At 46.6% G+C, this 27786-nt stretch overlaps 1 protein-coding gene across 7 annotated transcripts in view; it reads right to left on the bottom strand.

Moving 5' to 3' along the window:
* Nucleotides 1–27786, bottom strand: part of LOC106567259 (calmodulin-binding transcription activator 1) — a 485887-nt gene that overhangs the window by 47722 nt on the left and 410379 nt on the right. For 6 of the 7 annotated variants that reach the window (XM_014136342.2, XM_014136343.2, XM_014136344.2 and 3 more), the window contains 2 exons: nucleotides 21831–21984; nucleotides 6141–6281 (listed from right to left, as the gene is read on the bottom strand). In XM_014136342.2, the coding sequence (XP_013991817.1) occupies nucleotides 6141–6281; nucleotides 21831–21984 (295 nt within the window). The remainder of the gene's footprint in view (nucleotides 1–6140; nucleotides 6282–21830; nucleotides 21985–27786) is intronic. The other variant, XM_045693185.1, reaches the window with a different exon arrangement.

Genomic DNA, 27786 nt, shown 5'->3' with positions numbered 1-27786 from the left:
CAGTGTAGATGCTCTGAAATGAAAGCAACTTTTGAAAATGAACACTCGGATTCTAGTGATAATATGTCTGATTTTGCTAATAATTTTCTTTTTTCTTTTATTTAACTAGGCAAGTTACTTAAGAACAAATTCTTATTTACAATGACGGCCTACCTAGGCCGGACGATGCTGGGCCAATTGTGCGCCGCCCTATGGGACTCCCAATCACAGCCAGTTGTGATACAGCCTGGAATCGAACCAGGGTCTGTAGTGACGCCTCTTGCACTGAGATGCAGTGTCTTAGACCGCTGTGCCACTTGGGAGCCCTAAACAATGTAAAGTATGTATAGATAGGGGTAATCTAGAGCCAAACCTGTTGATTTTTAATGTATCCTGCTATTGACACACTTCTTGAATTATGCAACAGAACCCGACTACAACTGTAATTCATGAGGTAGTCTAGACAGCGCAGGTGAGTACAGGTAGGGTAGACAGAGCAGGTGAGTACAGGTAGGGTAGACAGAGCAGGTGAGTACAGGTAGGGTTGACAGAGCAGGTGAGTACAGGTAGGGTAGACAGAGCAGGTGAGTACAGGTAGAGTAGACAGCGCAGGTGAGTACAGGTAGGGTTGACAGAGCAGGTGAGTACAGGTAGGGTAGACAGAGCAGGTGAGTACAGGTAGGGTAGACAGCGCAGGTGAGTACAGGTAGGGTTGACAGAGCAGGTGAGTACAGGTAGGGTAGACAGAGCAGGTGAGTACAGGTAGGGTAGACAGAGCAGGTGAGTACAGGTAGGGTAGACAGAGCAGGTGAGTGCAGGTAGGGTAGACAGAGCAGGTGAGTACAGGTAGGGTTGACAGAGCAGGTGAGTACAGGTAGGGTAGACAGAGCAGGTGAGTGCTGGTAGGGTAGACAGAGCAGGTGAGTACAGGTAGGGTAGACAGAGCAGGTGAGTACAGGTAGGGTAGACAGAGCAGGTGAGTGCAGGTAGGGTAGACAGAGCAGGTGAGTACAGGTAGGGTTGACAGAGCAGGTGAGTACAGGTAGGGTAGACAGAGCAGGTGAGTGCTGGTAGGGTAGACAGAGCAGGTGAGTGTAGGTAGGGTAGACAGAGCAGGTGAATACAGGTAGGGTAGACAGTGCAGGTGAGTACAGGTAGGGTAGACAGAGCAGGTGAGTACAGGTAGGGTAGACAGAGCAGGTGAGTACAGGTAGGGGAGACATAGCAGGTGAATACAGGTAGGGTAGACAGAGCAGGTGAATACAGGTAGTGTAGACAGTGCAGCTGAGTACAGGTAGGGTAGACAGAGCAGGTGAGTACAGGTAGGGTAGACAGAGCAGGTGAGTACAGGTAGGGTAGACAGAGCAGGTGAGTACAGGGAGGGTTGACAGAGCAGGTGAATACAGGTAGGGTAGACATAGCAGGTGAGTGCTGGTAGGGTAGACAGAGCAGGTGAATGCTGGTAGGGTAGACAGAGCAGGTGAGTACAGGTAGGGTAGACAGAGCAGGTGAGTACAGGTATGGTAAACAGTGCAGGTGAGTACAGGTAGGGTTACAGAGCAGGTGAGTACAGGTAGGGTAGACAGAGCAGGTGAGTGCAGGTAGGGTTAACAGAGCAGGTGAATGCTGGTAGGGTGGACAGAGCAGGTGAGTACAGGTAGGGTAGACAGAGCAGGTGAGTGCTGGTAGGGTAAACAGTGCAGGTGAGTGCAGGTAGGGTAGACATAGCAGGTGAATACAGGTAGGGTAGACAGTGCAGGTGCGTACAGGTAGGGTAGACAGTGCAGGTGAGTGCAGGTAGGGTAGACAGAGCAGGTGAATGCAGGTAGGGTAGACAGTGCAGGTGAATAAGGGTAGGGTAGACAGTGCAGGTGAGTACAGGTAGTAAAGACAGAGCAGGTGAGTACAGGTAGGGTAAACAGAGCCGGTGAGTGCTGGTAGGGTAGACAGAGCAGGTGAGTGCAGGTAGGGTAGACAGAGCAGGTGAGTGCAGGTAGGGTTAACAGAGCAGGTGAATGCTGGTAGGGTGGACAGAGCAGGTGAGTACAGGTAGGGTGAACAGAGCAGGTGAGTAGTGGTAGGGTAGACAGAGCAGGTGAGTGCAGGTAGGGTGAACAGAACAGGTGAGTGCAGGTAGGGTAGACAGAGCAGGTGAGTACAGGTAGGGTAGACAGAGCAGGTGAGTGCTGGTAGGGTAGACAGAGCAGGTGAGTGCAGGTAGGGTAGACAGAGCAGGTGAGTACAGGTAGGGTAGACAGAGCAGGTGAGTGCAGGTAGGGTTAACAGAGCAGGTGAATGCTGGTAGGGTAGACAGAGCAGGTGAGTACAGGTAGGGTGAACAGTGCAGGTGAGTACAGGTAGGGTAGACAGAGCAGGTGAGTACAGCTAGGGTAGACAGAGCAGGTGAGTACAGGTATGGTAAACAGTGCAGGTGAGTACAGGTAGGGTTACAGAGCAGATGAGTACAGGTAGGGTTGACAGAGCAGGTGAGTGCAGGTAGGGTTAACAGAGCAGGTGAGTGCTGGTAGGGTGGACAGAGCAGGTGAGTACAGGTAGGGTAGACAGAGCAGGTGAGTACAGGTAGGGTAGACAGAGCAGGTGAGTACAGGTAGGGTTAACAGAGCAGGTGAGTACAGGTAGGGTAGACAGAGCAGGTGAGTACAGGTAGGGTTAACAGAGCAGGTGAATGCTGGTAGGGTAGACAGAGCAGGTGAGTACAGGTAGGGTAGACAGAGCAGGTGAGTGCAGGTAGGGTAGACAGCGCAGGTGAGTGCAGGTAGGGTAGACAGAGCAGGTGAGTGCTGGTAGGGTAGACAGAGCAGGTGAGTACAGGTAGGGTAAACAGAGTAGGTGAGTGCTGGTAGGGTAGACAGAGCGGGTGAGTACAGGTAGGGTTACAGAGCAGGTGAGTACAGGTAGGGTGGACAGAGCAGGTGAGTGCAGGTAGGGTGCACAGAGCAGGTGAGTGCAGGTAGGGTCGACAGAGCAGGTGAGTGCTGGTAGGGTAGACAGAGCAGGTGAGTGCTGGTAGGGTAGACAGAGCAGGTGAGTGCTGGTAGGGTAGACAGAGCAGGTGAGTACAGGTAGGGTAGACAGAGCAGGTGAGTACAGGTAGGGTAGACAGAGCAGGTGAGTACAGGTAGGGTTAACAGAGCAGGTGAGTACAGGTAGGGTAGACAGAGCAGGTGAGTACAGGTAGGGTTAACAGAGCAGGTGAATGCTGGTAGGGTAGACAGAGCAGGTGAGTACAGGTAGGGTGGACAGAGCAGGTGAGTACAGGTAGGGTAGACAGAGCAGGTGAGTACAGGTAGGGTGGACAGAGCAGGTGAGTGCAGGTAGGGTTACAGAGCAGGTGAGTACAGGTAGGGTAGACAGAGCAGGTGAGTACAGGTAGGGTAGACAGAGCAGGTGAGTGCAGGTAGGGTTACAGAGCAGGTGAGTACAGGTAGGGTAGACAGAGCAGGTGAGTACAGGTAGGGTAGACAGAGCAGGTGAGTACAGGTAGGGTAGACAGAGCAGGTGAGTACAGGTAGGGTAGACAGAGCAGGTGAGTACAGGTAGGGTAGACAGAGCAGGTGAGTACAGGTAGGGTAGACAGAGCAGGTGAGTACAGGTAGGGTAGACAGAGCAGGTGAGTACAGGTAGGGTAGACAGAGCAGGTGAGTACAGGTAGGGTAGACAGAGCAGGTGAGTACAGGTAGGGTAGACAGAGCAGGTGAATACAGGTAGGGTAGACAGAGCAGGTGAGTACAGGTAGGGTAGACAGAGCAGGTGAGTACAGGTAGGGTAGACAGAGCAGGTGAATACAGGTAGGGTAGACAGAGCAGGTGAGTACAGGTAGGGTAGACAGAGCAGGTGAATACAGGTAGGGTTGACAGAGCAGGTGAGTGCAGGTAGGGTTAACAGAGCAGGTGAGTGCTGGTAGGGTGGACAGAGCAGGTGAGTACAGGTAGGGTAGACAGAGCAGGTGAGTACAGGTAGGGTAGACAGAGCAGGTGAGTACAGGTAGGGTTAACAGAGCAGGTGAGTACAGGTAGGGTAGACAGAGCAGGTGAGTACAGGTAGGGTTAACAGAGCAGGTGAATGCTGGTAGGGTAGACAGAGCAGGTGAGTACAGGTAGGGTAGACAGAGCAGGTGAGTGCAGGTAGGGTAGACAGCGCAGGTGAGTGCAGGTAGGGTAGACAGAGCAGGTGAGTGCTGGTAGGGTAGACAGAGCAGGTGAGTACAGGTAGGGTAAACAGAGTAGGTGAGTGCTGGTAGGGTAGACAGAGCGGGTGAGTACAGGTAGGGTTACAGAGCAGGTGAGTACAGGTAGGGTGGACAGAGCAGGTGAGTGCAGGTAGGGTGCACAGAGCAGGTGAGTGCAGGTAGGGTCGACAGAGCAGGTGAGTGCTGGTAGGGTAGACAGAGCAGGTGAGTGCTGGTAGGGTAGACAGAGCAGGTGAGTGCTGGTAGGGTAGACAGAGCAGGTGAGTACAGGTAGGGTAGACAGAGCAGGTGAGTACAGGTAGGGTAGACAGAGCAGGTGAGTACAGGTAGGGTTAACAGAGCAGGTGAGTACAGGTAGGGTAGACAGAGCAGGTGAGTACAGGTAGGGTTAACAGAGCAGGTGAATGCTGGTAGGGTAGACAGAGCAGGTGAGTACAGGTAGGGTGGACAGAGCAGGTGAGTACAGGTAGGGTAGACAGAGCAGGTGAGTACAGGTAGGGTGGACAGAGCAGGTGAGTGCAGGTAGGGTTACAGAGCAGGTGAGTACAGGTAGGGTAGACAGAGCAGGTGAGTACAGGTAGGGTAGACAGAGCAGGTGAGTGCAGGTAGGGTTACAGAGCAGGTGAGTACAGGTAGGGTAGACAGAGCAGGTGAGTACAGGTAGGGTAGACAGAGCAGGTGAGTACAGGTAGGGTAGACAGAGCAGGTGAGTACAGGTAGGGTAGACAGAGCAGGTGAGTACAGGTAGGGTAGACAGAGCAGGTGAGTACAGGTAGGGTAGACAGAGCAGGTGAGTACAGGTAGGGTAGACAGAGCAGGTGAGTACAGGTAGGGTAGACAGAGCAGGTGAGTACAGGTAGGGTAGACAGAGCAGGTGAGTACAGGTAGGGTAGACAGAGCAGGTGAATACAGGTAGGGTAGACAGAGCAGGTGAGTACAGGTAGGGTAGACAGAGCAGGTGAGTACAGGTAGGGTAGACAGAGCAGGTGAATACAGGTAGGGTAGACAGAGCAGGTGAGTACAGGTAGGGTAGACAGAGCAGGTGAATACAGGTAGGGTAGACAGAGCAGGTGAGTACAGGTAGGGTAGACAGAGCAGGTGAATACAGGTAGGGTAGACAGAGCAGGTGTTTGGTGGTTGAAGCCCTTTTCCATGCCTTTAAATTAATGTGTTAATATATGCAAATACACCCAGTGTATTTATGCAAATGAGGCACCTATAAAAAAAAAATCTTTTATCACCTAATATTTTTTAATACCTGACACAATAAGAACACGTATATAAGAGTACATTCTAAGAAAAAAAAGAAAATGTACAATAAATTTAACATCTGAATTCCCACCAAAATCCCTGAAAGCCATTCATTATTTGTTCAGGCCAGTAATTGTTTTTTTAAAACCCTTCTGACAATTTCAGTGACCATTGCTAGTGACAATGTAATTCACAAACTCCATCTGAGGGAAGGCTGTGAATGACTTGTTGGAACAGCTCATTAACAGTAGGAACACTGCCTGTGCTTTCAGACCTAAACAAATCACCTGAAAACAACATCCTTATCCAAGTCATTGTAATTGAAGGGATTGTTTAATTGATTGGTGTGACTTTTGAGACCATTTGAAATTGTATCAATAAAACACAAGAGAGCCATGATCCTCACACTTTCCACATTCACTCTACGCATAATGTAGGACCTCTACCTCTTCTCCTTCTCCCAACTCTTTTACATTTGAGTAATTTACCAGACGCTCCTATCCAGAGCATTCCTCGTAAGATAGCTAGGTGAGACAACAACACATCACAATCGTAGCAAGAACATTTTCCCTCAGCCAAGTAGTTATCAGCAGTCAGTGCTAGGACTAGTCCTTTGACTACACCTACACCTTCTCCCCTTTCTCTCTCCCCCCTATCCCCTATCCCCTCCCCCTCTCTACCTCTATCCCCTCCCCCTTACCCAGGGTGCCTGTGCAGAGGCAGTTGTGGGTCCGGGGAGTTGGCTTGGTTTGGTGGCTGTCCAGAATCTGCTGCACCAGCTGCTCCACTGAGAAGCCAGAGCTGCTGTTCCCGTTGCTGCAAGTCCACTTGATGCCATGAACTGCCGGGAGAGAGGAGACAGAGATGTCAGCCAGTCCAGACCAACAGACCACCACCACCCACACCCACACTACTGCAGGCTGCACCCCTAGAACCCTGTGACCCACCCGCATCTCTACACCCTAAACCCCCACCTAATAGTCTGCTTTTGGATAGTTTAGACAGCACTGTTTGCATGAAGCTCTATTTGGACAGCGGCACATCTCTCACGGTCTCCTCTCTTTCCCCACACTGCCCAACCTACCTACTGTGCTGTGAACTACTTGATGAAAGTAGCCAACCACACACAGCCCCGTTAACACACACAGGCATGTCGGCTCCCTGCCTTGAGTCATTGTATTAGCCTCTGGCTGCCTGTACCTCCGGGGCTGTGATGTGGGAAACCACTGGAGAGGAACACAGTCTAGCTGCTAGATGAAGGAGAAGAGAGCCATTCTCCTGCATAAGTGCATTCCTGCCTGGCTGGCCTGCTCCGGTCACAGCTGGCTACCACTGCCTAATACCTTTCACTGCTTTCTGTCTCTGGCTTAGCAGCCAGGCTCCACTTCTCATCAGGCTGATAGTGATGCTGCTAACACAGGCAGCAGGCCTACACTATTACACATCATTGCTGCTATTGCTCCTGCTGCAGCGCCATGCTCTCAACCGGAAAACAACAAATATCGTCATGTTTACGAAGTGGAGCATATTTAAAATATCTAACAAAATCAAGGCAGCTCTGATATGGGTTCCCACGTCTCACTACCTACCTCAGTTAAATAGGCAGAAGAAAGGGAGAAGGAGGAGAGAGTACATGTGTGTGTCTGTGTGTGTTAGAGAGACAGAGAGACAGAGACAGAGAGACAGAGACAGACAGAGACACAGAGAGACAGAGACAGAGAGACACAGAGAGACAGAGACAGAGAGACAGAGAGACAGAGACAGACAGAGACACAGAGAGACAGAGACAGAGAGACACAGAGAGACAGAGACACAGAGAGACAGAGACAGAGAGACAGAGACACAGAGAGACAGAGAGAGACACAGAGACAGAGAGAGACAGAGATAGAGAGACAAAGAGAGACAGAGAGACAGAGAGAGACAGAGAGACAGAGAGACAGAGAGAGACAGAGAGACAGAGACAGAGAGAAAGCTAATCAGGGTGCTTTCACTTCAGTGCTGGCGGATCACTAGCTGATTACCAGGCGATCACCATTCGATGCCAGCAGAGCAGTGGTCATGCAGACAGTCAGATTCAGCAGCCCTCTGCTCCACTGAACACTACATTACTGAACACTACATTACTGAACACTACAGCGGGCCCGGGGCCAGGGAAATACAGAAACACCCCTGCCACAACACATCAGACTAACAATGACAGATTACTCTGGCTACATGAGCTCAGGCTAAGAGTCCCAAAGACAATGCATGAAATAGGCATAACAGTAATGAAGGCACAGCTTTACAAAAAGATAATTGATGTAGTCAGACACATATCTGTTGTTTAACTCTTTCTCTGTGAATTAGATACATATTCAAATGGCCTGTCTGACTTCATATGGCTTGGCATCAGTAACACATCAGAGACGTAAAGTTGTGACGATGTAGTCGTTGGTGTCCTGTCGCGGGACCCCTTCGTGACAAAGCCAGAGCAGAGCTACAGTAGAGTGCTAACTCAGAGCTTTGAGAGGCCTCGGAGTGACAGAGCAACAGCTACCGCTTACATACACCATGTATCCCAACTCCCCACGCCTGCAGCTGCATCACTATGGCACTGATGCCCCGTGCCACTCTGCCAGGGTTTGTCATCGGTCGCTAAAGGCTCTCCTGCATCACTAGCCCCACCAGCTCAGTCCTGTGACATCATCAGGAGCGGCCATGCATGTTAGAGATGTTGGCTGATGATCAGCACCTGTCTTCAGGATACACAGATCACATCACATTGTCTTCTGCACCACTGGGCACTGACTGGGGTAGGTGTGCCGTGCCCTGCTAGCCTGGTCTAGCCCTGGATGGGCTAGACGGAGGGAAGGAAGGAGAGCGAGAGGGAGGGATGGAGGGAGGGAAGGAGGGAAGGAGAGAGAGAGGGAGGGATGGATGGAGGGAAGGAAGGAGAGAGGGAGGGATGGAGGGAGGGAAGGAAGGAGAGAGAGAGAGAGGGAGGGAAGGAAGGAGAGAGAGAGGGAGGGAGGGAAGGAAGGAGAGAGCGGGAAGGAAGGAAGGAGGGAGGGAGGGAGGGAGGGAGGGAGAGAGAGAGAGAGGGATGGAGGGAGGGAGGGAGGGAAGGAGAGAGAGAGGGAGGGATGGATGGAGGGAGGGAGGCTGCTGGTGTGTTTGTCTGAGCTCCTGGTGGATTGATGCGTTATCAGTAGGTTTGGGGCATGGCTGAGTCCAGGGCTAGGGAATCACTGGGTCTGGGCTACAGCCTGTTTACTACATTAGAGGAGGGCAGTGAGTCAAGCTGCCTGGCTGGTCTGCTGCCTTCTCATTGGTCAATCTGCCCACTCATAATATGACTGAGCTTAGAAACCAGTCTCTGACCCCTAGTCCAACCCTTAACCCTCATCTGTGGATCTCTCCCCGAGCCTCAGCAACATCCTCTGGGGGAAGGAACAAGTCAGACAAGGCCATGGTGAGTATCTGTGTGGATGTACTTGTGTATTGTGTGTGTGTGTGTGTGTGTGTGTGTGTGTGTGTGTGTGTGTGTGTGTGTGTGTGTGTGTGTGTGTGTGCGTGTATTTGTGTGTGTGTATTTGTGTGTGTGTGTGTGTGTATTTGTGTGTGTGCGTGTGTGTATTTGTGTGTGTGTGTGTGTGTGTGTATTTGTGTGTGTGTGTATTTGTGTGTGTGTGTGTGTGTGTGTGTGTGTGTGTGTGTGTGGGGGGGGGTTATGTCTGCTATGGTAAGTATGTTTTGGTCAGAAGCAAAACACAAATAGCTTTACGAGGCTCCAGTGAACCATAGAAACTGAATTCTTGCTTTGTTTTTGTGTCCTTAGACATGTTTAAGGCTTTGTGCAGTGGGACATCATGTGAGTATAAAACGAGGGAAATAAGACAATAGCAGAAGTTCAACTCTAGAAAGAGAAATGGGCGTGCTCAGCTCAAATGTTTGCAGTAAAACAACTCTTTGGGTGCCGGGTTTAAAAGGCATATACTGGAATAAAGGAAAAACCCACACTGAAATGTTAATGTTTTGTTTTTTAGCAGCAGAGGTCAAAACAAACGGACCTTCGTCATCATCCACCCATATTTATAGATGACGTCACATTGTAGTACTGCTCCTTTCACATTCATTATTTACATTCATTATTTACATACATTATTTACATAGCTTTTCCTACTGTTTTCCACATGAGCTTCAAGATGTAAATAATAATAAACAAAGAAAGGTGCAGCTGTTGCCCACAGGACACAACCTAAGAGGAGTCCTTCATTAAGGCCCTTTATGGCTTTCTGCTTGTAAGGCATGGGTATAATATGCATCTCTCTGCTTGTAAGGCATGGGTATAATATGCATCTCTCTGCTTGTAAGGCATGGGTATAATATGCATCTTTCTGCTTGTAAGGCATGGGTATAATATGCATCTCTCTGCTTGTAAGGCATGGGTATAATATGCATCTCTCTGCTTGTAAGGCATGGGTATAATATGCATCTCTCTGCTTGTAAGGCATGGGTATAATATGCATCTCTCTGCTTGTAAGGCATGGGTATAATATGCATCTTTCTGCTTGTAAGGCATGGGTATAATATGCATCTTTCTGCTTGTAAGGCATGGGTATAATATGCATCTTTCTGCTTGTAAGGCATGGGTATAATATGCATCTTTCTGCTTGTAAGGCATGGGTATAACATGCATCTTTCTGCTTGTAAGGCATGGGTATAATATGCATCTTTCTGCTTGTAAGGCATGGGTATAATATGCATCTCTCTGCTTGTAAGGCATGGGTATAATATGCATCTCTCTGCTTGTAAGGCATGGGTATAATATGCATCTTTCTGCTTGTAAGGCATGGGTATAATATGCATCTCTCTGCTTGTAAGGCATGGGTATAATATGTATCTTTCTGCTTGTAAGGCATGGGTATAATATGCATCTTTCTGCTTGTAAGGCATGGGTATAATATGCATCTTTCTGCTTGTAAGGCATGGGTATAATATGCATCTCTCTGCTTGTAAGGCATGGGTATAATATGCATCTCTCTGCTTGTAAGGCATGGGTATAACATGCATCTTTCTGCTTGTAAGGCATGGGTATAATATGCATCTCTCTGCTTGTAAGGCATGGGTATAACATGCATCTTTCTGCTTGTAAGGCATGGGTATAATATGCATCTTTCTGCTTGTAAGGCATGGGTATAATATGCATCTTTCTGCTTGTAAGGCATGGGTATAATATGCATCTTTCTGCTTGTAAGGCATGGGTATAATATGCATCTCTCTGCTTGTAAGGCATGGGTATAATATGCATCTCTCTGCTTGTAAGGCATGGGTATAATATGCATCTTTCTGCTTGTAAGGCATGGGTATAATATGCATCTCTCTGCTTGTAAGGCATGGGTATAACATGCATCTTTCTGCTTGTAAGGCATGGGTATAATATGCATCTTTCTGCTTGTAAGGCATGGGTATAATATGCATCTTTCTGCTTGTAAGGCATGGGTATAATATGCATCTCTCTGCTTGTAAGGCATGGGTATAATATGCATCTTTCTGCTTGTAAGGCATGGGTATAATATGCATCTCTCTGCTTGTAAGGCATGGGTATAATATGCATCTCTCTGCTTGTAAGGCATGGGTATAATATGCATCTTTCTGCTTGTAAGGCATGGGTATAATATGCATCTTTCTGCTTGTAAGGCATGGGTAAAATATGCATCTTTCTGCTTGTAAGGCATGGGTATAATATGCATCTTTCTGCTTGTAAGGCATGGGTATAATATGCATCTTTCTGCTTGTAAGGCATGGGTATAATATGCATCTTTCTGCTTGTAAGGCATGGGTATAATATGCATCTCTCTGCTTGTAAGGCATGGGTATAATATGCATCTTTCTGCTTGTAAGGCATGGGTATAATATGCATCTCTCTGCTTGTAAGGCATGGGTATAATATGCATCTTTCTGCTTGTAAGGCATGGGTATAATATGCATCTCTCTGCTTGTAAGGCATGGGTATAATATGCATCTCTCTGCTTGTAAGGCATGGGTATAATATGCATCTCTCTGCTTGTAAGGCATGGGTATAATATGCATCTCTCTGCTTGTAAGGCATGGGTATAATATGCATCTCTCTGCTTGTAAGGCATGGGTATAATATGCATCTCTCTGCTTGTAAGGCATGGGTATAATATGCATCTCTCTGCTTGTAAGGCATGGGTATAATATGCATCTCTCTGCTTGTAAGGCATGGGTATAATATGCATCTCTCTGCTTGTAAGGCATGGGTATAATATGCATCTCTCTGCTTGTAAGGCATGGGTATAATATGCATCTCTCTGCTTGTAAGGCATGGGTATAATATGCACTCTCTGCTTGTAAGGCATGGGTATAATATGCATCTCTCTGCTTGTAAGGCATGGGTATAATATGCATCTCTCTGCTTGTAAGGCATGGGTATAATATGCATCTCTCTGCTTGTAAGGCATGGGTATAATATGCATCTCTCTGCTTGTAAGGCATGGGTATAATATGCATCTCTCTGCTTGTAAGGCATGGGTATAATATGCATCTCTCTGCTTGTAAGGCATGGGTATAATATGCATCTCTCTGCTTGTAAGGCATGGGTATAATATGCATCTCTCTGCTTGTAAGGCATGGGTATAATATGCATCTCTCTGCTTGTAAGGCATGGGTATAATATGCATCTTTCTGCTTGTAAGGCATGGGTATAATATGCATCTCTCTGCTTGTAAGGCATGGGTATAATATGCATCTCTCTGCTTGTAAGGCATGGGTATAATATGCATCTTTCTGCTTGTAAGGCATGGGTATAATATGCATCTCTCTGCTTGTAAGGCATGGGTATAATATGCATCTTTCTGCTTGTAAGGCATGGGTATAATATGCATCTCTCTGCTTGTAAGGCATGGGTATAATATGCATCTTTCTGCTTGTAAGGCATGGGTATAATATGCATCTCTCTGCTTGTAAGGCATGGGTATAATATGCATCTTTCTGCTTGTAAGGCATGGGTATAATATGCATCTTTCTGCTTGTAAGGCATGGGTATAATATGCATCTTTCTGCTTGTAAGGCATGGGTATAATATGCATCTTTCTGCTTGTAAGGCATGGGTATAATATGCATCTTTCTGCTTGTAAGGCATGGGTATAATATGCATCTCTCTGCTTGTAAGGCATGGGTATAATATGCATCTCTCTGCTTGTAAGGCATGGGTATAATATGCATCTTTCTGCTTGTAAGGCATGGGTATAATATGCATCTTTCTGCTTGTAAGGCATGGGTATAATATGCATCTTTCTGCTTGTAAGGCATGGGTATAATATGCATCTTTCTGCTTGTAAGGCATGGGTATAATATGCATCTCTCTGCTTGTAAGGCATGGGTATAATATGCATCTCTCTGCTTGTAAGGCATGGGTATAATATGCATCTTTCTGCTTGTAAGGCATGGGTATAATATGCATCTCTCTGCTTGTAAGGCATGGGTATAATATGCATCTTTCTGCTTGTAAGGCATGGGTATAATATGCATCTTTCTGCTTGTAAGGCATGGGTATAATATGCATCTTTCTGCTTGTAAGGCATGGGTATAATATGCATCTTTCTGCTTGTAAGGCATGGGTATAATATGCATCTTTCTGCTTGTAAGGCATGGGTATAATATGCATCTTTCTGCTTGTAAGGCATGGGTATAATATGCATCTTTCTGCTTGTAAGGCATGGGTATAATATGCATCTCTCTGCTTGTAAGGCATGGGTATAATATGCATCTCTCTGCTTGTAAGGCATGGGTATAATATGCATCTTTCTGCTTGTAAGGCATGGGTATAATATGCATCTCTCTGCTTGTAAGGCATGGGTATAATATGCATCTCTCTGCTTGTAAGGCATGGGTATAATATGCATCTCTCTGCTTGTAAGGCATGGGTATAATATGCATCTCTCTGCTTGTAAGGCATGGGTATAATATGCATCTCTCTGCTTGTAAGGCATGGGTATAATATGCATCTCTCTGCTTGTAAGGCATGGGTATAATATGCATCTCTCTGCTTGTAAGGCATGGGTATAATATGCATCTCTCTGCTTGTAAGGCATGGGTATAATATGCATCTCTGCTTGTAAGGCATGGGTATAATATGCATCTCTCTGCTTGTAAGGCATGGGTATAATATGCATCTCTCTGCTTGTAAGGCATGGGTATAATATGCATCTCTCTGCTTGTAAGGCATGGGTATAATATGCATCTTCTGCTTGTAAGGCATGGGTATAATATGCATCTCTCTGCTTGTAAGGCATGGGTATAATATGCATCTCTCTGCTTGTAAGGCATGGGTATAATATGCATCTCTCTGCTTGTAAGGCATGGGTATAATATGCATCTCTCTGCTTGTAAGGCATGGGTATAATATGCATCTCTCTGCTTGTAAGGCATGGGTATAATATGCATCTCTCTGCTTGTAAGGCATGGGTATAATATGCATCTCTCTGCTTGTAAGGCATGGGTATAATATGCATCTCTCTGCTTGTAAGGCATGGGTATAATATGCATCTCTCTGCTTGTAAGGCATGGGTATAATATGCATCTTCTGCTTGTAAGGCATGGGTATAATATGCATCTCTCTGCTTGTAAGGCATGGGTATAATATGCATCTCTGCTTGTAAGGCATGGGTATAATATGCATCTTTCTGCTTGTAAGGCATGGGTATAATATGCATCTCTCTGCTTGTAAGGCATGGGTATAATATGCATCTCTCTGCTTGTAAGGCATGGGTATAATATGCATCTTTCTGCTTGTAAGGCATGGGTATAATATGCATCTTTCTGCTTGTAAGGCATGGGTATAATATGCATCTTTCTGCTTGTAAGGCATGGGTATAATATGCATCTTTCTGCTTGTAAGGCATGGGTATAATATGCATCTTTCTGCTTGTAAGGCATGGGTATAATATGCATCTTTCTGCTTGTAAGGCATGGGTATAATATGCATCTTTCTGCTTGTAAGGCATGGGTATAATATGCATCTTTCTGCTTGTAAGGCATGGGTATAATATGCATCTCTCTGCTTGTAAGGCATGGGTATAATATGCATCTTTCTGCTTGTAAGGCATGGGTATAACATGCATCTTTCTGCTTGTAAGGCATGGGTATAATATGCATCTCTCTGCTTGTAAGGCATGGGTATAATATGCATCTTCTGCTTGTAAGGCATGGGTATAACATGCATCTCTCTGCTTGTAAGGCATGGGTATAATATGCATCTCTCTGCTTGTAAGGCATGGGTATAATATGCATCTTTCTGCTTGTAAGGCATGGGTATAATATGCATCTCTCTGCTTGTAAGGCATGGGTATAATATGCATCTCTGCTTGTAAGGCATGGGTATAATATGCATCTCTCTGCTTGTAAGGCATGGGTATAATATGCATCTCTCTGCTTGTAAGGCATGGGTATAATATGCATCTTTCTGCTTGTAAGGCATGGGTATAATATGCATCTCTCTGCTTGTAAGGCATGGGTATAATATGCATCTTTCTGCTTGTAAGGCATGGGTATAATATGCATCTCTCTGCTTGTAAGGCATGGGTATAATATGCATCTCTCTGCTTGTAAGGCATGGGTATAATATGCATCTCTCTGCTTGTAAGGCATGGGTATAATATGCATCTTTCTGCTTGTAAGGCATGGGTATAATATGCATCTCTCTGCTTGTAAGGCATGGGTATAATATGCATCTTTCTGCTTGTAAGGCATGGGTATAATATGCATCTTTCTGCTTGTAAGGCATGGGTATAATATGCATCTCTCTGCTTGTAAGGCATGGGTATAATATGCATCTTTCTGCTTGTAAGGCATGGGTATAATATGCATCTTTCTGCTTGTAAGGCATGGGTATAATATGCATCTCTCTGCTTGTAAGGCATGGGTATAATATGCATCTTTCTGCTTGTAAGGCATGGGTATAATATGCATCTTTCTGCTTGTAAGGCATGGGTATAATATGCATCTCTCTGCTTGTAAGGCATGGGTATAATATGCATCTTTCTGCTTGTAAGGCATGGGTATAATATGCATCTTTCTGCTTGTAAGGCATGGGTATAATATGCATCTCTCTGCTTGTAAGGCATGGGTATAATATGCATCTTTCTGCTTGTAAGGCATGGGTATAATATGCATCTTTCTGCTTGTAAGGCATGGGTATAATATGCATCTCTCTGCTTGTAAGGCATGGGTATAATATGCATCTTTCTGCTTGTAAGGCATGGGTATAATATGCATCTTTCTGCTTGTAAGGCATGGGTATAATATGCATCTTTCTGCTTGTAAGGCATGGGTATAATATGCATCTTTCTGCTTGTAAGGCATGGGTATAATATGCATCTCTCTGCTTGTAAGGCATGGGTATAATATGCATCTCTCTGCTTGTAAGGCATGGGTATAATATGCATCTCTCTGCTTGTAAGGCATGGGTATAATATGCATCTCTCTGCTTGTAAGGCATGGGTATAATATGCATCTCTCTGCTTGTAAGGCATGGGTATAATATGCATCTCTCTGCTTGTAAGGCATGGGTATAATATGCATCTCTCTGCTTGTAAGGCATGGGTATAATATGCATCTCTCTGCTTGTAAGGCATGGGTATAATATGCATCTTTCTGCTTGTAAGGCATGGGTATAATATGCATCTTTCTGCTTGTAAGGCATGGGTATAATATGCATCTTTCTGCTTGTAAGGCATGGGTATAATATGCATCTCTCTGCTTGTAAGGCATGGGTATAATATGCATCTTTCTGCTTGTAAGGCATGGGTATAATATGCATCTTTCTGCTTGTAAGGCATGGGTATAATATGCATCTTTCTGCTTGTAAGGCATGGGTATAATATGCATCTTTCTGCTTGTAAGGCATGGGTATAACATGCATCTCTCTGCTTGTAAGGCATGGGTATAATATGCATCTTTCTGCTTGTAAGGCATGGGTATAACATGCATCTTTCTGCTTGTAAGGCATGGGTATAACATGCATCTCTCTTTTTGTAAGGCATGGGTATAATATGCATCTTTCTGCTTGTAAGGCATGGGTATAACATGCATCTCTCTGCTTGTAAGGCATGGGTATAACATGCATCTCTCTGCTTGTAAGGCATGGGTATAATATGCATCTCTCTGCTTGTAAGGCTTGGGTATAATATGCATCTTTCTGCTTGTAAGGCATGGGTATAATATGCATCTTTCTGCTTGTAAGGCATGGGTATAACATGCATCTCTCTGCTTGTAAGGCATGGGTATAATATGCATCTCTCTGCTTGTAAGGCATGGGTATAATATGCATCTTTCTGCTTGTAAGGCATGGGTATAATATGCATCTCTCTGCTTGTAAGGCATGGGTATAATATGCATCTCTCTGCTTGTAAGGCATGGGTATAATATGCATCTCTCTGCTTGTAAGGCATGGGTATAATATGCATCTCTCTGCTTGTAAGGCATGGGTATAATATGCATCTCTCTGCTTGTAAGGCATGGGTATAATATGCATCTTTCTGCTTGTAAGGCATGGGTATAATATGCATCTTTCTGCTTGTAAGGCATGGGTATAATATGCATCTTTCTGCTTGTAAGGCATGGGTATAATATGCATCTTTCTGCTTGTAAGGCATGGGTATAATATGCATCTTTCTGCTTGTAAGGCATGGGTATAATATGCATCTCTCTGCTTGTAAGGCATGGGTATAATATGCATCTCTCTGCTTGTAAGGCATGGGTATAATATGCATCTTTCTGCTTGTAAGGCATGGGTATAATATGCATCTCTCTGCTTGTAAGGCATGGGTATAATATGCATCTTTCTGCTTGTAAGGCATGGGTATAATATGCATCTTTCTGCTTGTAAGGCATGGGTATAATATGCATCTCTCTGCTTGTAAGGCATGGGTATAATATGCATCTTTCTGCTTGTAAGGCATGGGTATAATATGCATCTTTCTGCTTGTAAGGCATGGGTATAATATGCATCTCTCTGCTTGTAAGGCATGGGTATAATATGCATCTTTCTGCTTGTAAGGCATGGGTATAATATGCATCTCTGCTTGTAAGGCTTGGGTATAATATGCATCTTTCTGCTTGTAAGGCATGGGTATAATATGCATCTTTCTGCTTCTAAGGCATGGGTATAATATGCATCTTTCTGCTTGTAAGGCATGGGTATAATATGCATCTTTCTGCTTGTAAGGCATGGGTATAATATGCATCTCTCTGCTTGTAAGGCATGGGTATAATATGCATCTCTCTGCTTGTAAGGCATGGGTATAATATGCATCTCTCTGCTTGTAAGGCATGGGTATAATATGCATCTCTCTGCTTGTAAGGCATGGGTATAATATGCATCTCTCTGCTTGTAAGGCATGGGTATAATATGCATCTTTCTGCTTGTAAGGCATGGGTATAATATGCATCTTTCTGCTTGTAAGGCATGGGTATAATATGCATCTTTCTGCTTGTAAGGCATGGGTATAATATGCATCTTTCTGCTTGTAAGGCATGGGTATAATATGCATCTCTCTGCTTGTAAGGCATGGGTATAATATGCATCTCTCTGCTTGTAAGGCATGGGTATAATATGCATCTTTCTGCTTGTAAGGCATGGGTATAATATGCATCTTTCTGCTTGTAAGGCATGGGTATAATATGTATCTTTCTGCTTGTAAGGCATGGGTATAATATGCATCTCTCTGCTTGTAAGGCATGGGTATAATATGCATCTCTCTGCTTGTAAGGCATGGGTATAACATGCATCTCTCTGCTTGTAAGGCATGGGTATAATATGCATCTTTCTGCTTGTAAGGCATGGGTATAATATGCATCTTTCTGCTTGTAAGGCATGGGTATAATATGTATCTTTCTGCTTGTAAGGCATGGGTATAACATGCATCTCTCTGCTTGTAAGGCATGGGTATAATATGCATCTCTCTGCTTGTAAGGCATGGGTATAATATGCATCTTTCTGCTTGTAAGGCATGGGTATAATATGCATCTTTCTGCTTGTAAGGCATGGGTATAATATGCATCTTTCTGCTTGTAAGGCATGGGTATAATATGCATCTTTCTGCTTGTAAGGCATGGGTATAATATGCATCTTTCTGCTTGTAAGGCATGGGTATAATATGCATCTTTCTGCTTGTAAGGCATGGGTATAATATGCATCTCTCTGTAACAGCACGTTTTCTCTACCAAGTTCAATTCTCCCAACAAAAGAACTCTTTGATATTTATGTTGTCTGTGCACTAAGATCAAGTGAACAGTAGAACTCTCCCAGACCCAGTCTAGAAGTGTGCGCTACAGAGCCTAAAGCCAACATGCATATCAGATGCTACCATGACACATGGTTTAACGTCAAACATACCTTAGTTTCCCACAGTCCACTCACTCCCACAGTACACGGGGGTTAAACTGAAGGTTTGTGGCTAAGATAGGGGAGCTGGGATATGCATCCTGCCTCTTCCTCTCTATAGGCCTACCATACCCCTCTAAGGAGTGGCATTCGAAGTCTCCTTTACACCCATGAGAGATCCATAGTGTTACACGATACACTAAACTCCCTCAAGTGTACAGTAGCAAAAGCCCACATACATCTGCTGATGAAGCATAGCAGCTTGTGTAAGATGTACAGTTGTACAGAATGTACAGTTGGTAAAGGCCTACTGTATTATTCACAGCTGAATAATGCACCTATATAATATAAGGCTCCTGTGCACTTCGCCTGCACCCCTCCATGTCCCTATGATCAACGAAAGAGGCAATTCTGTCAACACACCACTAGGTGGCACTGCCGCTCTACCGTAGACGGAATGTTAATCTGGATTGTTTAAAACCTGTAAAAATCTAAGCTGTTGGGGGGGGGGGGTTACTAAACTAACATATTCAATTGTTTTAAAATGGTCATAGATGGTTTGGATGATTTAGCTATTTGATATTGAATTTTAGGACCCCTTTAGTTATCAAAAAAATATACTGTATTTAAAAATTATTTGACAAAGTTTTGAATTTGGGCTTTACTACTATAGCCCAGACAAATACTTTGAATAACACATTCATAAATGGCAAAACAGACAGTCAGAAAATTCATCATAAGGAATAAAGTTTTGATGTGTCTGTCTGATATGTAGGTGATATAAGAAAGCTCATGAAATATATACAGTATGTATCTATTTTTAGAAACATATTTAACCCCTTATTTTTGTTGGCACAAAAACGACCTCCATACTTCCATTGGTTTGTATGGGTTACCTTCAGACAAGTCCCGTGACACTCTTGGGGGTAGTAGAGCAAAACGTAGAGCAAAACGCAAAACGTGAGAGTCGCCCCTTTCCATAATAGTTTGTAGGCCAAACTGTTCGGATGTTACAGATGTTTTCATGAGATTTTCAGGATTGTCTCATGGTCTGACAAACACAGCTGTAGCTCGGCCACCTCCCACCGCAGATGCGGAAGGTCGCCATAGGCAGATGAGGTGGATTGAGATGCAGCCCATGATATCTCCAGTTTAAACTGATGGACTTTGATGGGGATTTTTTTAATGATGTTACTTAGATTAAACAACGAGTGCATCAATAGACTCTTAAGGATTTAAAATAAGAGGATAGAGGGAGTGAAGGAGGGAGAAAGAGACAAAAAGAGAGAGATGGGGGGGTGTAGGCTGCTTTGTTGCCATATGTCTGTATCCTAAATGGCATCCTATTCCCAACATAGTGCACTACGTTTGACTAGGGTCTGTATGTGGCCTTCTCATGTAGCCTGTCAGCTAGAAGGCATCTCACCCTCCTCGGCCCTCATTGTCCCAACTCCCCAAAGTGAATGACTTCCCGCATTACTGAAATGAAGCCCCAGACCTAATGAAGAGAGTAGTTCACAGCAGCACTGTTACCTGTCCTGATCCGACCTGTCCTGATCTGACCTGTCTTGATCTGACCTGTCTTGATCTGACCTGATCTGACCTGTCCTGATCTGACCTGTCCTGATCTGTCCTGATCTGACCTGTCCTGATCTGTCCCGATCTGTCCTAAACTGTCCTGATCTGACCTGTCCTGATCTGACCTGATCTGTCCTGATACGACCTGTCCTGATCTGACCTGTCCTGATCTGACGTATCCTGGTCTGACCTGTCCTAATATGACCTGTCCTGATCTGACCTGTCCTGGTCTGACCTGTCCTGATCTGATCTGTCCTGATCTGTCCTGATCTGATCTGACCTGTCCTGATCTGTCCTGTCCTGATCTGTCCTGATCTGACCTGTCCTGATCTGACCTGTCCTGATCTGACCTGCCCTGGGGTGGATGGGATGCTCAAGTGACTCCTAAAATGATCACCAGAGGATCAGTGAAGGGGAGCATAAGCTCTGGTGATCATGGCCAGCGTGTGTGTGTGTGTGTGTGTGTGTGTGTGTGTGTGTGTGTGTGTGTGTGTGTGTGTGTGTGTGTGTGTGTGTGTGTGTGTGTTAGGGCCCCTGGCTGGCTGGTCTGTATTCATGGAGCATCTGTCTCTCTCTTAAAGCTGCTGACACACTACTCTCTACCTGGTCATCAATAATCAGCCCTGTGAACATCACTCACCGTCACCGCCCTGCCCCTGCCAACACACACACGCACGCACGCACGCACGCACACACGCACGCACACACACACACAGCCTGGAGTCTGGCCATTAACAACTCTCCCACTGATTTTCAGAAGTCCTGATTGACTATTATCATTAGACAAACCCTGACATTTTACCAAACACTGTCTCAAACACTGTCTCAAACACTGTCTCAAACATGGAGCTGGACTGAAGAATGACGCACGCAGTCCATAACAACACATGTCTACTACGTGTCTCTAAGCAATTAGTAAACCAGGTTACATCAGAGAGAGAGAGAGAGAGAGAGAGAGAGAGAGAGAGAGGGGAGGTGAGAAGGATTTCTGGTGAGTCAGACACTCTTCCTCCCACACAAAGGCATCAATCAACAGAGCTCTCCCCTGCTCTACACTGGGCCTGCTCTGCTCTACCTGACTGGGAGGACGTGAGGCCAGGGCTGTGTGCTCTCAGGCTGACCACTGTGGTGCCGGAGGGCTGGGGAAAGATAACCCCTGACCCCTGTCTACCAGATGGCTCCAGGCAGGGCAGGAACACGGAAACAATAAAAAACAATAACAAGATGGTAACAGTCAGCAACCAGGACATGCCTCAGAGAGCCACTTGGGCTACTCCAATAATAAGGCTAGGAGAGGTCTGAGGTCTAGGGCTCTTAGGGCCGGACCCTTGAGAAGACCTTGCACCTGGTCATGTATCAGGCTTTGAAAAGGCTTGAAGCACTCAATGACTGCTGTCCTCGGAATGTGATAGGTCAGATACTCACACATGGGCTTGAGCTGGCCAATCAGCTCCTCCTTGGTCCACTTGGCCCACTCCTTCTTGTCCGTGTTGATGGAGCACAGGATTGGCCCGCACGGCTTCCCACAATCCTCTATGGCCGGCACATTCAAGTAGTGGACGAGCACGATGTCAGGGTTCTGGAGAGAGAGAGAGAGAGAGAGAGAGAGAGAGAGGTTAGTTTAGTCAGCAGACTGAATGTGTTGTGTGGTAACAGTGAGAGAGGCCCAGAGAGAGAAGAGACCCAGCTGGAAGTGTAACACCTAACACTACAGCTGGTGTGTCAGCACACAGACACGCTGCTGGAATAGCTTGTTGTTGGAGAGACGGCATGATATTTCTCACACAAAGAATGGAGTGAGAGAAGCTCAGAGAGAGAGAGAGAGAGAGAGAGAGAGAGAGAGAGAGAGAGAGAGAGAAAAGCAAAAGAGAAGTGGGTCTCTGAAGAAACATTTATAGGGGGAGTTAAAACCTCTTTGGAAGGGTTGTGTGTGTGTGTGTGTGTGTGTGTGTGTGTGTGTGTGTGTGTGTGTGTGTGTGTGTGTGTGTGTGTGTGTACTGTACGTGTTCTCGCGTGTGTGTGTGTGGTAATTGCCCTACGTGCATGTAACACACTTATGGCATTTTGTGAAGTCCTCCCACATGCCGAGCCAATGCCCTCTATTAACTTGCCTGTGTACCCAGTCAGAATCCACCTATTCACCCCGCTGCAATCGTTACCGCTGTAAATTCCCTAAATTGACAGCTTATGAAAAATAGGTGCTGTTTAAAAGACCGGTTGAGCTGGTGTGAATAACATCAATTGTGATCTGTAATCATGAATAGCTTTGATTACTGTGTGGAGTAAACAGTGGCAGGAGAAACGCTCCCACTCCGCTCCTTAAGACTCTATTCATTACAAACACACAATTGCCAATAACCACAGACACACGCCTTCGTACATACACTCACACAGAGGCAGAAATACTAGTTACTGCCACAAATACACGCATGGATACTACATCAGAGGATGGAAACACACACACACACACACACACACACACACACACACACACACACACACACACACACACACACACACACACACACACACACAGGGAGAAAAACAAAGACCTTGACGAAGGTCAAAGACACCATGTGTCTGAGTGCAGTTTGAAGCATCATCTGTGTGATGTGGAGAACAAACCATCATGCTGCCTCTTAATTCTAACACCATTAATGTTCACGTCTGGACAAGAGCTTGTCTTTTTGTGATGATTTGTTCAGGGCTTTGTGCACAGGACCAACTTTAGCATTGGAATTGAAAACAACTGAAATGTATTCTCTTTAAACGGGCCGGCAGGTGGGATGTGCTGAAGACTGGTCTGGTCTATAGTCTCTGTTGTACAGGGAGCTGGATGTTTAGTTCATGTACTGACAGTCTTTGGTCAGTGGCCCGGGCCTCACCCCCCAGCCCACTACAGCCGGACATTGAGGCGTGTTATCTCCTCTGTGATAAACCTTGTCCCTGTCCTCTGTCATTGGAGTCAACACACTGGGACGGCTGTGTCTCGCTTCCACGATGTCAGGGCGAGCGAGTGTGTAATGCCCCCAGATGGCATTACCAGCTGTGGTAATCGGCAGGCCATGCCCTCAATCCTTAACTAGCACGAGAGGGGTGAACAAAGGGCCGTAGCACGCACTTACTGTATGAGCATGTTGGAGGAAGCACACAAACACACTGAGAGGAAGGACAAACACACACACACACACGCCCAACCCCCCTCCATTCAACACCCACTCACACATAAAGGCACACAGCTGTTCTCTACCTCAGCACACACAGACATATTGCATATTGGCCTCTGCTCTACAATGAAAGAGAACATTTAGCTGGCAGCCTTACAGCTCATCCAAACACTAGTAATCTGTAGAGCCACAGCTAGCTAGGCTTTAGTATTATAAATCCACAGCGGTGGTTCTGTCTCAAATGGAACACTATTACCTATACAGTGCACTGCTTTTAACCAGGGCCCTGTGGGAATAGGCTGCTTTTGGGATGCAGGCAGTATGTGACATGCAGCTTCTCCCCCTCTCTTCTCAGACTGTCTTCACAACACATTCTGCAGCTCGTGGCCCACTTAGTCCCTCCTCCTCTCCACCACCCAGAAAACACCACAATGAAAATATAAAGCGTCACATAAATCTATCAGGATGGTAATTTCATTTAATTTCTTGTTGGCTGCTTTCTTTTCCTCTGTGTAATATCACCAGTTTGTTTCTCTCCAAAGGAAACTGGGGAAAAAAGCTGAGGGGGAAACTTTTTCCTGGGTAGTATTTTGCAGAGAAAATGAGATCTCATTAACTTATTGATTAATTGTGTAATGCAATCTTTTGGTTGTTTTCCTGCTCGTTCCCCATGCGGGTTTAGGGCCGCTTTCCAACTGTACACTTCCTCAGTGGTGGTGGGGGAGAGTGGGATCTGGTTGCTGGAGTGTGTGTGTGTGTGTGTATGCACGCTCGTGTGTGAAGTGGAGTATGCTACAACTCCAACACCCAACACACAATCTGTTAGCGTGGGAGGCTCCAAGGTTAAGATGCTGCACATCCAAGTGGTAGTCAAGGTAAAAGCCATATGTATGTATCGTGTGTGTAGACCGTGTAGTTGTGTTAGTTTATTGCCTAGTCTAGTGCATATCCCCACAGCAGATGGATGGATGTTGTTGAGTTAATTACCTATGGAGTCTAGGGGAGGCAGTCACAGGGGAGGAAGGCCTACTGAGGGGGTGGTACACACACACACACACACACACACACACACACACACACACACACACACACACACACACTTTACATTTTAGGCATTTAGCAGATGCTCTTATCCAGAGCAACTTACAGGAGTAATTAGGGTTAGTGCCTTGCTCGAGGGCACGTCGGCAGATTTATTTTCACCTAGTTGGCCCAGGGTGTCGAACCAGCAACCTTTCGGTTACTGGCCCAATGCTCTTAACCGCTAGGCTACCTGCCTCCCACACTACCGTAAGACCAGGGTGCAGTCGTAGCCAGGCAACAGGTTTCTTTGGCACCCACACACATGGAAGGCAATGTTCCTACGCTCAGCTCAGCTCTCAGCCTCAGCGACACCACCTTGCCCTGCAGCCAGTCCACACCACAGTGCTATAAAGCAGAGCTCAGGCAGGTTGCCACGGCTACAGCCAGGAAGAGACAGGCTGTGTCCCAAAATCACCCTATTCTTTTTATAGTGCACTAGCAGGCCCCATAGGTGTGGCACACTATGTAGGTAACAGGATTCCATTTGGGACACAGTCATAGCCTCATTACCAGGGTTACAGCTACAGAGTCGGACTATGCTCCTACCAGGACAGGCCATGTAGACTCAGGGCTCTCAACAGGCTCTGGCAGACACATACAGAAACCACAGTACTTGTCCAATGGTGGAAACTAGACACAGTCATGTAATCTGTAACAGGGCCTGTAAGCCCTGGTGACCCCTGTCACAGCCCGTCGCCCTCTCCTCTCCTTGCCGCTCTGCTTCTCTCCATGTAGCCGTCACCACCAACACAGTACCGTGCCTCATTAAGGGGAGAGAGGAGAGGGGAGAAGAGAGGAGAAAGGAGAGGAGAGTGGGGCTGGGAGAAGGGATCTCCAAGCCCAGAGCTTCCTGGCACAACATTACTGTAGCAGATAGGCCTCTCTCTCTTACAATGAGCTGCGTAGCACAGGAGCGATAAGAACAGCCATTAACATCAAAGGATCGTAGTTAAGAAGAGGAGGCTTGGTGGGACGTGGAGGAGCTGAGGACTGATGGGGGAAACCTAGTGAGGAGCAAGATAAAGCAGCCAGTCGCTCGGAGTGGAACGGCTTCAAAGAGAGGCTAGCAGCAAGCAGACAGCAGACAGATACACAGAGAGAGAGGGAAGACAGGTTCTCAGAGAACAAGTCAGGAGAAAAACCCCATTCCTCAGCGGAGAAGGAAGCGAGGATGGAGGAAATAGGCTAGGGAGAAGAGACAGCTTCAGAGATGTGTGGCTACGCTCCTTGAGGAAGGAATTTAACTAGCCCACTACAGGGAGATCAATGCAGAATATGAAGGAAACTGGAACTCTCGATTGTGTTGTTGCAAACGCTCAACGCCACACTTTGTTTTGAGGATGTGAACATGCATGAGGGATGTATACAGATATTAGTGTGTGCATTCACGTGTGAGAAAAATAATATGGAAGTATCTGTTTATGTGATATCCAGACATGCTTCTATAAAATCTACAGTATTTTTGTATGCAAATGTTATATGCATGACAGTAAATCAACGGGCCGACCACACCCTGGATGCTGGACTGTGTGAGTTACTATCAGTATGTGAGTGCTTCTGTTTAGCACCCTGCACTTAAACCTGGGCTGCGTTTATTACCATGTGTTTAGCAGCTGAAAGTGTGTGCATGCTGGTTTGTGTGCAGTGTGTGTGTGGGTGGGTGTGAGCGTGTAGTTTGTGTGCAGTGTGTGTGTGTGTGTGTGTGTGTGTGGGTGTGAGTGTGTAGTTTGTGTGCAGTGTGTGTGTGTGTGGGTGGGTGTGAGCGTGCAGTTTGTGTGCAGTGTGTGTGTGTGTGTGTGTGGGTGTGAGCGTGTAGTTTGTGTGCAGTGTGTGTGGTGTGGGTGGTGTGTGTGCAGTGTGTGTGTGTGTGTGTGTGGGTGTGAGCGTGCAGTTTGTGTGTGTGTGTGTGTGTGTGTGTGGGTGGGTGTGAGAGGTGATTACGGCCATGCTCTGTGGGCTGTGTTGGGGCAGTTGCCCTGGCGGTGGCATGGTGATGAATGGCATGGTGGATGTTATTAAGCAGCCTCCTGGCCCCTGGCACTGGGGTTGAGCTCTTAAATGCACCTCTCCCTCCCTCCCTCCCTCGCCTCCCTCCCTTTCTCCGTCACTCCTTCTCTGTTTACCTCCCTCCCTGCCTCCCTCCCTGCCTCCCTCCCTGCCTCTCTCTCTGCCTCCCTCTCTGCCTCCCTCCCTGCCTCTCTCTCTGCCTCCCTCTCGTCCTCCCTCCCTCCCTGCCTCCCTCTCGTCCTCCCTCCCTGCCTCCCTCTCTGCCTCCCTCTTGTCCTCCCTCTCTGCCTCCCTCTCATCCTCCCTGCCTCCCTCCCTCTCTACCGCTCTCCCTGGCTCCCTCTCTCTCCCTCTGTTGCTCATTTCAAGGTCAACTGGCTCTGAGGTGCTATAAGTTTACCTCCACAGCTCCACAGGCACAAGACTTCTTCTTCTCCTTTTGTTTGGAAGGTTACGGCGCTCTCTCACCACCAAAGGGTGTGTTTGAGAGTGTGGGGGTGGCTGCTAATGTTGCTGCTGCATGTACACACTCAGACACACGCACACACACCCTAACCTAGGATCCTAAGCACACACACACACACACACACACACACACACACACACACACACACACACACACACACACACACACACACACACACACACACACACACACACACACACACACACACACACACACAAGCGTATACACAGACACTCGCAGAACAGCATACAACGGCAAACAACACTCTGCATCAAACACCCCTAAAATGGAGTAAACACCCCGCAGCCAGCTCCTGTCTAGGTAGTGGAGGAGTCCCCTTGTTGAACCCGTCATCCCTCTCTCTCTGGCTCCTCTCTCAAAAAGCCTTTGTTAAATGCTCTCAGTATAGACACTCTAATTGGGTGTCTGGTGTCAACGCTCTGCTTTCCGCTCCCTCCCATCTCTCTCCTTCCACCGCTCCTCTGCCATGGTGTTCCTGGTGCCTGGGATGGGTACCAATCCAAGGGCACGTGCCAGTTTCGAGGGGCCTCTTGCGGTGAATTGGCCAGTTCGGCCATGTCCAACCAGATCTGTATGAGGAAGGCATGGGAGGAGGCTCAGTAGTGGGGAGGGTGGGGAACAGGGGGGCCTCCTAAGG

Source organism: Salmo salar, chromosome ssa13, assembly GCF_905237065.1.
Source record: "Salmo salar chromosome ssa13, Ssal_v3.1, whole genome shotgun sequence".
In the NCBI taxonomy this organism is placed as follows: Eukaryota; Metazoa; Chordata; class Actinopteri; order Salmoniformes; family Salmonidae; genus Salmo; species Salmo salar.
This window is presented reverse-complemented; position numbering and strand designations above follow the sequence as displayed.